Source organism: Molossus molossus, unplaced genomic scaffold, assembly GCF_014108415.1.
Source record: "Molossus molossus isolate mMolMol1 unplaced genomic scaffold, mMolMol1.p scaffold_m16_p_5, whole genome shotgun sequence".
In the NCBI taxonomy this organism is placed as follows: Eukaryota; Metazoa; Chordata; class Mammalia; order Chiroptera; family Molossidae; genus Molossus; species Molossus molossus.
The window spans coordinates 66,263,025-66,276,078 of record NW_023425388.1 but is presented as its reverse complement, the minus strand read 5'-3'; the positions used below and the strand labels follow the sequence as shown (position 1 = coordinate 66,276,078).

General features: G+C 35.1%; 1 protein-coding gene across 2 annotated transcripts in view; it reads right to left on the bottom strand.

Annotated features, from left to right (window-relative positions):
- GSK3B (glycogen synthase kinase 3 beta) overlaps positions 1 to 13,054 on the bottom strand; it is a 179,611-nt gene that overhangs the window by 63,627 nt on the left and 102,930 nt on the right. For both annotated transcript variants that reach the window (XM_036243905.1, XM_036243903.1), the window contains exons 4-5: positions 9,183 to 9,293; positions 1,311 to 1,441 (exon numbers count right to left, since the gene is read on the bottom strand). In XM_036243905.1, the coding sequence (XP_036099798.1) occupies positions 1,311 to 1,441; positions 9,183 to 9,293 (242 nt within the window). The remainder of the gene's footprint in view (positions 1 to 1,310; positions 1,442 to 9,182; positions 9,294 to 13,054) is intronic.

The following is a 13,054-nucleotide window of genomic DNA, read 5'->3' as shown; positions in this document are numbered from 1 at the left end:
TTTAAACATTACAATAAATTTAGTTTCTTTTGAGATGTCTCCCAAGATAACTCGGAAACACATTGAAATAAACAAACTGCTGTAGAAGCTAACTATTCTGACATACAATAATAAGAAAAATAAACACAGGAAATTAATACAAACAATATAAAAATAAAAAAGCAAGTAGCAAGGAAAGGTAAGAAAATTTTGCGGTAAAAGTACAGGAAAATCACAGAAGAGATAGATGAAAGTGATCACAACGTCTTCAAAGTTTGGACTTTCTTTTCTTTCATTTATTTCTGATTCATGATAACTTTGATCTTAACCTAGTCTTCCTTCATCACCAATTTTGAAGGTGGGAGGCAGTTTATTTTTTGACATTTTCCACAAGCACTGACACACAGCAACCATTTTTATAAATCAATAAATATTATAACCTGTTTTCAGGTTGCATAAAAATCGCAACACTTTTCAGTATTGACTGATAAGACATTTCTAAATTGTGAAGAATTTTTTTATTAACAAGACAGATTTTAATTATATAGTCAGAAATTAACTATAAGATAGTGAAGGTAATATTGGAAACAGCACAGCCTGTATATTTCTTCACTATTAGATGGAGTCACCCTCTTTCTCTCAGGAATCAAGCCTACCTCCTTTTGGTATAAGGAACAACACTCCAAACCAACTGAGCCACATGGGCCAGACTTGACCTTGCTTTTTTTTAATCCTCACCTGAGGACATTTTTCCATATTCAGATAGAGTGGGAGGGAGAGAGAGGAAGAGAAAGAGAGAAACATTGATGTGAAAGAGACACATCCAGTGGCCGCCACCCGCACGACCCAACCAGGGCCCGGGGCCAAACTGCAACCGAGGCAGGCACATGCCCCCAGTGGGAAGCAGACCCAGGTCTCTCTGGACTGCAGGCCAACGCTATAAATGCTGAGCCAAACCGGCCAGGGCTTGATCTTGCTTTTTAAATTTTGAAATTTCTTAGAGAACATTCCTTTTCAATTTATAAAGAGCCACCTCATGCCATAATTTATCTGGTCATTTCCCTACTGACAGACACCGATAAACAATGCTATAATAAAAAACCCTGTACATACACTATTTTGTAAATGTGTATTTCTAAGGGAATAATTAGTAGGAGTTAAATTACTGGATGAAAGAGTATATACATTTGTAATTCTGACAGAATTTACCAAAACTACCCTCACATGAAGCTGCAGTACTTGCTTGAATAAGCATTACAGTATTTAAAAAAAAGATGGAGTGTAAGAGTGAGGTAGGAGAGGGAAGGGAGAAGAAAAGAGAGCTAACTCACCTTCCAAAGTCACAGAGTTTTAAGACAGCTGTATCAGGGTCCAACAAGAGGTTCTGTGGTTTAATATCTCGATGGCAGATTCCAAAGGAATGAATATAGGCTAAACTTCGAAACAGCTGATACATATACAACTGAAATAAATAGCAAAAATTAATGGAATACTTTCTATCCCAAACAATCAGAATCCTTAAGCAGTAAATAAAATAACAGATTTTCAGAACAGAACAGGTGAAATGCTGGGGATTATTAGCACTCAATCTTCCTTTAACAAGTTTCATGTCATTTCTATATTAATTAGCTAGTTCCATTAACATTATATTTACAACATCCTTTAATAACTTAAAAAAGGAAATTTTACAATGTGCCTTATAATTTTTTTTATTTTACTAACATCATACAACAAACCTAAGATTTTTTTTTTAAACAAATAAAAAGCTCAGAGAGGTATTCCAAATCATGTGACTAATAAGTAACAAAGTTTAGAACAAAAGCCAAGTCTTCAGTTTTTTAAGTTCATTGCTCTTTAAAAGTATTTGCAATTTCATCTTCAGAATAATAATTTTCTGAGATGTCAGCTCCGGAGGTTATCAATATAGAGGCCTGGAAAAATTCACATATGAACTGAAAAAACGTATAATCAATGATCTAATCAAGATAGCAGTAACGCCATTAATAGCATCACTATACTTCCTGTTATCCTCCAAAAATAAGTAGACTTTAAAATGCCATTTAAAAACAGATCCTAGCTGACTACTGCCTTCAACTTAAAATAATATTCACTTCAATTTTATTTGGGAAAGAAGCACCAAGAAACTGGGTCTGCATGGAAGAAAGAATCAGATTCTTGACTGGGGGAGAGGAATTTTATGAAAAAAGTGAGTACAACTGACCCTTGAACAACATGGGTTTGAACTGCATGGGTCCAAGTTATATGTGGATTTTTTTTTTTTTCAACAAATGTACTGAACACTTTTTTGGAGATTTCCTTACTACTGTGAAACAAACACATTGATTATACTAGGCTACCATAAAGCTATCATGTTGTTGCTTTTTTGTTATTAATGTATGAATTGTTATGACTGTAAATAAACTAAATTTCTTTTTTGTATCTTTTCAATTTTTATGTCTAATGTTAGTAATACATATAATTTCTACAGTGTTTTGGGTCATAAAGACAATAATAATACAGGTACCGAAAGACTATGAGATGATAAATCTTACATAAACAGATGATATAAACTTACAGTATCAATAAATATAGTATAGTACCATAAATGTATTTTCTTTTTTTTTTTTTTTTTTTTAATCCTCACCCGAGGATATTTTTCCATTTTTTGTACAGATAGAATGGGAGGGAGAGAGAGGAAGGGAGAGAGAGAGAGAAACATCGACGTGAAGGGACACATCAAGTGGCTGCGACCCGCACAACCAACCAGGGCCGGGGACAAACTGCAACCGAAGTACATGCCCTTAGCGGGAACCGAACCCGGGTCTCTCCGGACCGCAGGCCGACGCTCTAACCGCTGAGCCAAACTGGCCAGGGCCATAAATGTATTTTCCTTATTACTTTCTTACTAACATTTTCTTTTCTCTAGCTTACTTTATTATAAGAAAACAGTATATAATACATATAATACACAAAATATGTATTAATTGACTACTTATGTTATCAGTAAGGCTTTCAGTCAATAGTAGGCTATTAGTAGTAAAGTCTGAGGGGGGAGTAAAAAGTTAGGTGAATTTTTGACTGGGAGTGGGGAACATCAGCGCCCTTAACTTCTGAATTAAAGGGTCAATTGTGTTATCTTAAGCCTTCTGTTTATTCCAAGGTCCATGTTCTGGTTCACTTTAAATTTTTCTGACTACTCATCTTCTGACCTCTACCTCAAAGTTACATACCATGGAAAAGACCTTTTGAAATGATTCAAACCAAAGATACCAGTGACTTGATAAAAACAAAAACAAAACAAAACAAAGATAATTAAGGGTCAAATAAAACATTACCATAAGGCACCATATTTAGAGGTTACAGTTAATACAAGTTAACATGAGATCTACTTTCCTTCAAACAGGCATGATGAAAACTAGACAGTTAATTTCAGTACATCCTTAACACTATATTGAACTAAAAAGCTAGAAAAGTTTAAGCCTTCTTAAAATGAAGCATGATGTAAAATGTACAGACAAAATCTTGAATTAGGTCAGCATTTTGCCACCAAAGTTAGAATTAAGGAATTTAGGTATCCATATAACTTTTTTTTTTTTAATCCTAACCCAAGAACATGTTTTCCATTTTTAGAGAAAGAGAGGAAGGGAGAGGGAGAGAGAGAAAGAGTAACATCAATGTGACAGAGAGACATCGATTACTTGCCTCATGTATGCACTCCAACTGGGGATGGAACCTGAAACCTGGGTATGTGCCCTGATTGGGAATCAAACTTGCCACCCTTTGGTGTACAGGACGTCACTCCAACGAATTGAGCCATACTGGCCAGGGCATCCATACAACTTTTTAAAAGCTTCATAATTCTGCCCTGGCCAGTTTGGCTCAGTGGTTGGGGTGTCGGCCTGTGGTCCAGAGAGACCCAGGTTCGGTTCCTGCTAAGGGCATGTACCTCGGTTGCAGTTTGTCCCGGGCCCTGGTTGGTCGTGCAGATGGCAACCACTCAATGTGTCCCTTTCACATCGATGTTTTCTCTCTCTCTCTCTCTCTCTCTCTCTCTCTCTCTCCCTCTCCCTCTCCCTCTCCCTCTCCCTCTCTCCCCCTCCTTCCCTCCCTCCCCCTCCTTCCCTCCCTCCCTTCCACTCTATCTGAACAAAAAATGGAAAAATGTTCTCGAGTGAGGATAAAAAAATAAAATAAAAGCTTAATAATTCTAATATTGTATCATTGTTCATAGAATCAATCTCCAACTCCTAAAGCTTACTCTCAGAGTTCTAAGAGTTTAATTCACTGATGCTAAGAAAATGAGTCCCCATAAGATATTGAGTTCAGTGCGGCTGGTGTGGTTCAGTGGCTGAGCATTGACCCATGCACCAAGAGGTCGCCAGTACAATTCCTGGTCAGGACACATGCCCAGGTTGTGGGCCTAATCCCCAGTGGGGGGCATGCAGGAGGTAGCCAATAGAATGTTCTCTCTCATCAATGTTTTTATTTCCCTCTCTCCTTCACACTTCCTCTCTCTAAAATCAATAATGGAAAAAAAAAAGGAAAAGAAAATGAGTGAACTGATTAGTTGGTGGAGTAGTAATGATGTTTATTTTAAAAAAAGATATTGAGTTCATAGACATTAATTTAATAAAGGAGAGACTTTATTAACTCTGTGTCAAGAAATTGATGTCTAAGTCAGCAAGAATCAGTGGGAAAAAATGTTTTCTTTGCTAAAAATGCTTATGAGTTTAAATGAGGTTAAGGTATCTTTTTACTACATTCATTCATCTGAAAGATCTATCCTATCTCCATTCTCTTCACTTGATCTTCAAAAACTCAAGATAAAAAATAAAATATGCAATTTTATATCTCTTTTTGCATTTGACTGTGAAAGTATATTTATAGGATAAGTGAGCAGCTTACTATACTAGAAAGATATCAATAACAAGAAAAACAACTGATCACATGCCAGGCATTATTCTAAGTGCTTTGTATGTATTATTTCATTTAACCCTTATGTAATAGGTACTACTATTATTTCTATTTTACACACAAAGTAACTGAGGCACATAGGTTAAACAATTTGTCCAATATCACATATTAATAGTATGCAGTGGCTTGGGTGAGTATGCCTCTTTTAATTACTAATATTCCTTTATTTTGCCATATTCTTATTCTAGTAACTAAAAGCGCAAAAATGTAATTAATAAATAGCTTGATCACTATGTAAAAGACTAGAATGATAAACTCTTAGACACTCAGATATTTAGCGCATTTTTGTAATTTTGGATTTATTTAACATGTACTATCAAACCAAGTTTGTTTCACTATTTGTTTATTTAATTATTATAATCACTCCATGGGATATACATTTATCCTAATTTTTACAGGAGATAATTGGGGCCCAATTAGTAGATTGAACACAATTTAAACCGTTACAAAATTATTAAATCTAACTTCAAGTCCAATATCCCCTCCTTTGTGCTTTATTAAACCTGTTTAAAACAAATGTAGTAACAAGTTTGTTCATGATTCACAAAAATACATCCAGCTCTCTTGTGTACATCCAGACCCTGTCCTTAAATACGTCTTTTCAATTTAAAAAAATTTCAGGATCAATGATTTGCCAAGCATCTATTTAAGAATTCTATTAAAAAACCCATTAAATTACAAAAGCTGTTTATCAGAAAAGCAAAGATGCTCAAAAACTTAACTTATATATAACTATCATCAACTACCAAGTGACCAGCACTATAAAAGGGGTAAAGAAAAAGATTTGAAGCAGTAAACTAATAAAACATACTCAACTCCCTAAGAAAGTGTGAAAGTCAAAGAGTCACAAAAAACTGCAGTTGCCATTTTGGCAACAAGTATGCCAAATAAATTCTTTTTTTTTTTTTTTATCCTCACCCGAGGATATTTTTTCCATTTTTGTACAGATAGAGTGGGAGGGAGAGAGAGGAAAGGAGAGAGAGAGAGAGAGAGAAACATCGACGTGAAGGGACACATCGAGTGGCTGCCACCCGCACGACCAACCAGGGCCGGGGACAAACTGCAACCGAAGTACGTGCCCTTAGCGGAAACCGAACCCGGGTCTCTCCGGACCACAGGCCGACACTCTAACCGCTGAGCCAAACTGGCCAGGCTAAATAAATTCTTATTAGATGGTGAGGTCCGTGAAGGCAAAAGTTATTGAAGGGAAAAACAATATGTAAATATGTCCATTAACAGGTTATCAGCTGAATAAATTAAGATACAGCCATGCAACAGACTAATATATACAGCCATAAGAAAGGCAAAATAGCTCTGTATCTATCTACCCACCTACATATCTACAGGATGATCTCCAGAATATATCTATATATCTATATATCTATATATCTATATATCTATCTATATATCTATATCTATATATCCATATATTTTATATCCTCACCAGAAGACATTTTTTGCATTTATCTTCAGATAGAATGGGAGGGGGTGGTGGTGAGAGAGAGAGAGAAACATGGATGTGAGAGAGACACATCTATTGGTTGCCACCCACACGACCCAATCCGGGGCAGGGACAAACTGCAACCGAAATACGAAATACGTGCCCTTAGCGGGAACCAAACCTGGGACTCTTTGGTCCGCAGGCTGATGCTCTAACCGCTGAGCCAAACCGGCCAGGGCTCTAGAATATATTTTAATCAAAAAAGCAAGTAGAGGAAGTGCATATATTGTGTAACTATTTACATAAAAAGGCGATGGGGCAATAAAATAATTATACACATTTGCTTACTTAAAAATTTAAATATTTAATTCTGGGGGAGGGAAGGAATAGTGTAGAGGAAACAGGGCTAAAAGCTAAACTTCTTTAACAGTATATTCCTCGTTTTATAGATTTTACTTTGAAACTATGTAAATATTTTCTATTTTGATGTAAAATTTAAAGTAAAATTAACTAAAAAAACTTTAAAACATAATCTATAATAAAAGTAAAATCAAACAAAGCTTATTAAGGCATAATCACGGAAAGAAATCATTCAATGTGTCTTTAAAATAGAGAAATTTGACTGTTCATCCCAAAGGGCTATACCGTGGGAATAAAAAGAGCTACAAAAAGATTTTATATTATTTTCAGCTGGTATTGGTAGTACTGGTATTTTTATCCCAAGACTACTGTATGCATAGTATGGGACAGAACAAGTAAGTAATTTCACTGTCATTGAAAAATGGAATTTTTAGAGTAAGGGAAAGGAAATAGAGATGAAAGATTGTTAAGCCCCCCAATATTTAATTAGAAATATCAACATGAACTCATAGTGTATTTTTTTTTTTAATGAAAACAGGATGCATTGTATCTTTGAAAAAATTACCCACATTATTTCCTAGCTCTGACCACTAAAACAGACTTAAAAACAAAAACCAACACTGTGCTAAGTAGCACCCCTGACATGCAGACTGTGGTCTCTAAATACCACTTCCCACTAAAAGAATGAGTTCCCCTTGAAGAAAAGGGTTCATTCCAAGTCTGCGGAAGAAATGTATAAGATAAAACCTAGAGCATTGTCATGCTAGAAAGGAAGGAAGCTATCAAAGATTATGAAGACTTGTCTAAGAAGCTTTTAAAACAAATAAAACAAAAATACCTCCTTGGTCACATTTGGAGGATTCTATAGAACCAAAAAATTATTATAAATTTTGGTAAATAAAGGGAAGTAATAAAATATAAATTGTCTTATATAAACTGTACCTCAGGGTAACAAAATAGTTGACACGGGAAAGTTTCTATTTATGGAACTATTCTAGCTTATAAATTAAGAAGGAATAATAACATTAAAATATCATTTTATAACTGTTAATGAATTAATTAATTTAGGCAATAATCACCAATGGCTACAATCATCACAAAAAGAAAGACTTTATGTTCTTCCTTAGGAAAGCACTCAATACTATATATGAAGTAGTCTTGATTCCTATAAAAAATTTATCTAATCACCAATTTACAGGAAATACAGAGAAGAGTAATACACTACATTACATTACAGTAATCTAAACACAAAATCCAGACCAAGAAACTGTAGGTCAAATGACTCAGTTTCTTTAATAACAAAGTTGAGAGAGGGAGGGAGGAAAAGAGAGAGAAATAAATTAGAGATTAAAAGTAACATTAAACTCAGCTGGTGTGGCACAATGGACTGAGCGTAGCCCATGGACTGAGAGGTCCCAGTTTGATTCCCAGTCAGGGCACATGCCCAGGCTGCTTGCTCAATCCCTGCTATGGGGTATGCCGGAGGCAGCCAATTGATGTATCTCTCTCACATCAATGTTTCTCTCACTCTCTCCCTTCCTCTCTTACTAAAAAATAAATAAAAACATATTAAAAAAAAAAAAAGAAAGAAATATTAAGAAGCAGATCTGGTCTGGCCAGGTAGCTCAGCTGGTTAGAAAGTAGTCCCAATAAACAAAGGTTTCTGGTTTGATCAGAAGTAACCAATGAATGTGTAAATAAATGGAATGACAAATCTCTCTCTCTCTCTAATCAATTTTTTAAAAAAGCAGCAGCAGCAAGTCTGCTAGTTGTAATATAGGAACAACCTTGCTTGGATCCCAATTCTAATAAAGAAATTTTTAAAAATATGTATAAGACATACTGGAAATATAACTAGTAACTGGATAGTTAAACAGAATTATGCTGGATAAATTCCTAGCCACCCTGTCATGGGTTCTATCAAATAAAAAAGAAGACATTGGTATTAGGTACCAAAAATTAAATAACACCTTGAAAGAGTCTATGTATATTTCAAATGATCAGAAGCTGAAACTTCAGCTACAGACATAATGTATACATAAATGGCAATAAAAAACTGAATATGATACTTAACTATATTTTATAATTTTATGATATGATTACTTGTTTGTGGCACAAGAAGTATATCAGAAATTAAATTAAGAGGTGCTACGCCTAGCAAAATTAAAGTCCACTTTAAAGTCTGTGGAAAATTCACTTGTTAGAAAGATGACAAGTATCTTTAATACCTGAGTCATGAAAGTTTAAAAGGTAAAGGCTTCAAACTTCAAAACGGTACAAGAATTTAATGAAGCTCTAGCAATGCCTACTTTGCAGTTTTTCCCCCTTAGTATTAGATGTGATAATATAGTTAAAACATACCTAGCCCCTTCTTCCTGGCTCATAATAATTGCTTCATAAAATGGAAAATTGCTCAATTTTTACATACCTTGACAAAGATCACAGGAAGCGTCTGTTTGGCTCGACTATAATGTCTGGCAACTCTGTATACTGTTTCCGGAACATAGTCCAGCACCAGATTAAGATAGACCTCATCTTTCTGAAAAAGTTTATTAAAAAAACACACAAAATAACACAATTAGAAGCTAGTCTCTAAATATTCAAATTAGAGTAAATGCTCTACACATTCATGGATTCAATTTTAATTACACAAAATTAAATCAGAATATAACCATAATAATAACAATCTACCACACCTTTATAATATTGTTAAGATTCCTAATCATATTTGAACTACTATTTAGATTATATGATTTATCCTGTCAGAAAAGGTGTCACAGCAGTAGAGTACTGAACTGGGAGCTAAAATAGTACATTTCTAGCCCTAGCTCTGCTACTAACTGATGTGTACAAGTCACTTAACTCTCTCTAGGTTTCAGTCTCTTCAAATATACTACCAAAAGTTGGACAAGATGTTCTTTAAAATTTCTCTAACCTCTACAAAAAGATTCTATGGTTACCTAATAGTCTATACTTAGTCTAACAACAACTTGTCTTCTACAATTAACTGAAAGAAAAAGAATAACTTATAAGGCAGCAAGTTACCATACTCACAAGTTTATAGCAGGTCACATGTTTAAACATCCATTTCAGCAGCATAAAGACACCAATCCAAGATCATTGGAAAGAAAGAAGGGAATTCCAACTAAGTACCAAGTAGAAAAGAGGAACAGAGTGCTACCCTTACCCTGAATATGTGAACAATATAAGTAAACTGAAGCAGAAAACAAAGTTCAGAAACACTGTGTTCAAGTCTAGAATTAGCTACTGAGTAGGTAAAATATGCAGGTAAACAAACTCTTAATCTTCTCAATTTGAAATCATCTTACCTACCAAACTAAGTGAAGAATTTCAATTTTCACCATTTATTGAGTATTTTCTAAATGTTAGTAGCCACTACAAAGGGAGTAAGGGTGCAGGTATAAGAGATGACATCTAAACTGTGTGTGAAAGGACCATTTCAGGCAGAGAGAAAACCATATTCAAGATGTAGGGTCAAAGAGCAAAGTAGAGCTCAGAAAAGTTTCGTGAGACAGCACATCATTGACCCTACCACCTTTCCACTATCCTTCACTTTCCTGTTCTTCTCTCTTCCCTTTCATATCCAGCTTAAATTCCATGGCCTACCACAGGGGACAGTAAACAATACCCAATATGTGTAGCCTGTTTTTATAGGTAGAGTTTTATGGGAACACAGTGATGTTCATTCACTTAAGTACTGTCTATGGCTACTTTTGAGCTACAATGGCAGACTTAAGTAGCTGTGACAGATAACACAGCCTGTACAAGCAAAAATATTTACTACCTGGCCCTTCATGAAAGAGTTTGCATAGTCCACTCTAGTATGTACTCTTCTCTTATGCCACACTTATTTAATAAACCACAACACTGGTTAACTCCAAACTTTCCACACATTTCCTACCTGTACCCAAGATATGAACATGGTTACAAAACTAAAATTGTGTTGGTTGGTCTCACATTAAATTCATCTTTGAGAATTTCAATCAGACCCATAAAATACTACATTTGCCTAGTCTATTCATTTTTTCAAACTACTTGATTTCTTCTATTCAATCTCCAATACCTCTTCTTCCCTTCTCACCTAAAGTTTATGACGTTGCTTACACCATTGCATGTACCCATCTACCAGCACCTATCCCTATATGCTTTTCCTTACCTTCTCTAGAGATAAACTGACCAGGCCCTTTCTAAGACAAACCCTGCTACTCGTTTTTTTTTTTAAAAGATACTATTCTGTTTCTCCTATTCAGTCATCACTTCAGTAATTTCCGGTCTTTCTCCATCAATTATTCTTTCTGTGGAAGCATTACAATCAGGACACAAAATTGCTGCTATTTCTCCCATCATTAAAAAACAACAACAACAACAAAAAACTCTACCTGCACAATCACCACTATATTTTCAGGTCGTCTTTAAAAGCAAAATGCCTATAAATGACATAGAGACCAAAAAAACAATTAAAAAAATCAATGAAACAAAGAGCTGGTTTTTCAAAGAGATAAACAAGACTGATGGACCCTTAGCTAGACACACCAAGAAACAAAGAGAGAGAACCCAAATACACAAAATCAGAAATGAAAGAGAAGTAACAACTGACACCACAGAAATACAAAGGATCTTTAACAAATACTATGAACAATTATATGGCAACAAATTCGACTAAGCGAAATGGACAAATTTCTAAAACACACAGTCTTCCAAAACTAGACCAGGAAGAGATAGAAAACTTGAACAGACAAATAACAACTAAGGAAATTGAAGAGGTAATCAAGACTCTCCCCGCAAACAAAAGCCCAGGCCCGGATGGCTTCACGGGGGAGTTTTAGCGAACATTCAAAAAAGAACTAACACCCAATCTCCTCAAACTATTTCAAAAAATTCAAGAAGAAGGAAGACTTCCAAACTCGTTTTATGAGGCCAGCATAATTCTAATTCCAAAACCAGAAAAAGACACTACACAAAGAAAGAAAACTACAGGCCAATATCCCTGATGAACATAGACGCCAAAATCCTGAACAAAATACTAGCAAATCGAATCCAGCAATACATCAAAAAAATTATTCACCATGACCAAGTGGGATTCATCCCAGGGATGCAAGGCTGGTACAATATTCGCAAATCAATAAATGTGATACAACACATAAATAAAATGAAGAATAAAAACCACATGATCATATCAATAGATGCTGAAAAAGCATTCAACAAAATCCAGCACCCATTTCTGATAAAAACGCTCAGCAATGTGGGAATAGAGGGATCATATCTCAACATAATAAAGGCCATATATGAAAGACCTATAGCCAACATCATACTCAATGGACAAAAACTAAAAGCATTTCCCCTTAAGAACAGGAACAAGACAGGGATGTCCACTTTTGCCACTCTTATTTAACATAGTACTGGAAGTATTAGCCACAGCAATCTGACAGGAAGAAAAAATAAAAGGGATCCAAACTGGAAAAGAGGAAGTGAAACCGTCATTATTTGCAGATGACATGATACTATAACACAGAAAACCCTAAAGCCTCCGTCAAAAATCTACTAGACTTAATAAATGAATTTGACACAGTAGCAGGATACAAAATTAATGTCAAGAAATCGATGGCATTCTTATACACCAATGATGAACTCATAGAAAGAGAAACTGAAAAAACAATCCCATTTATTATTGCGGCAAAAAAATTAAGATACCTAGGAATAAACTTAACCAAAGAAGTAAAGGACCTATTTCCAGAAAACTACAGGACATTGAAAAAAAGAAATAGAGGAAGTATAAAAAAGTGGTAGCACATACCTTGTTCATGGATTGAAAGAATTAACATCATTAAAATGTCCATATTACCCAAAGCAATCTATAGATTCCATGCAATCCCGTCAAAATACCAACAACATACTTCACAGAACTAGAACAAATACTTCAAAAGTTCATATGGAACCAAAGAAGACCCCGAATAGCCACAGCAATCTTGAAAAAGAAGGACAAAATAGGTGGGATCACAATTCCTGATATCACATTATACTACAAAGCTACTGTAATCAAAACAGCCTGGTACTGGCACAAGAACAGGCATATAGACCAGTGGAACAGAATAGAGAACCCAGAAATGGACCTAAGGCAATATGCTCAATTAATATTTGACAAAGGAGGCAAGAGCATACAATGGAGTAAAGACAGTCTCTGTAATAAATGGTGTTGGGAAAATTGGACAGCTACATGCCAAAAAAAAAAAAAAAAGAAACTAGACCATCAACTTACACCATACACAAGAATAAACTCAA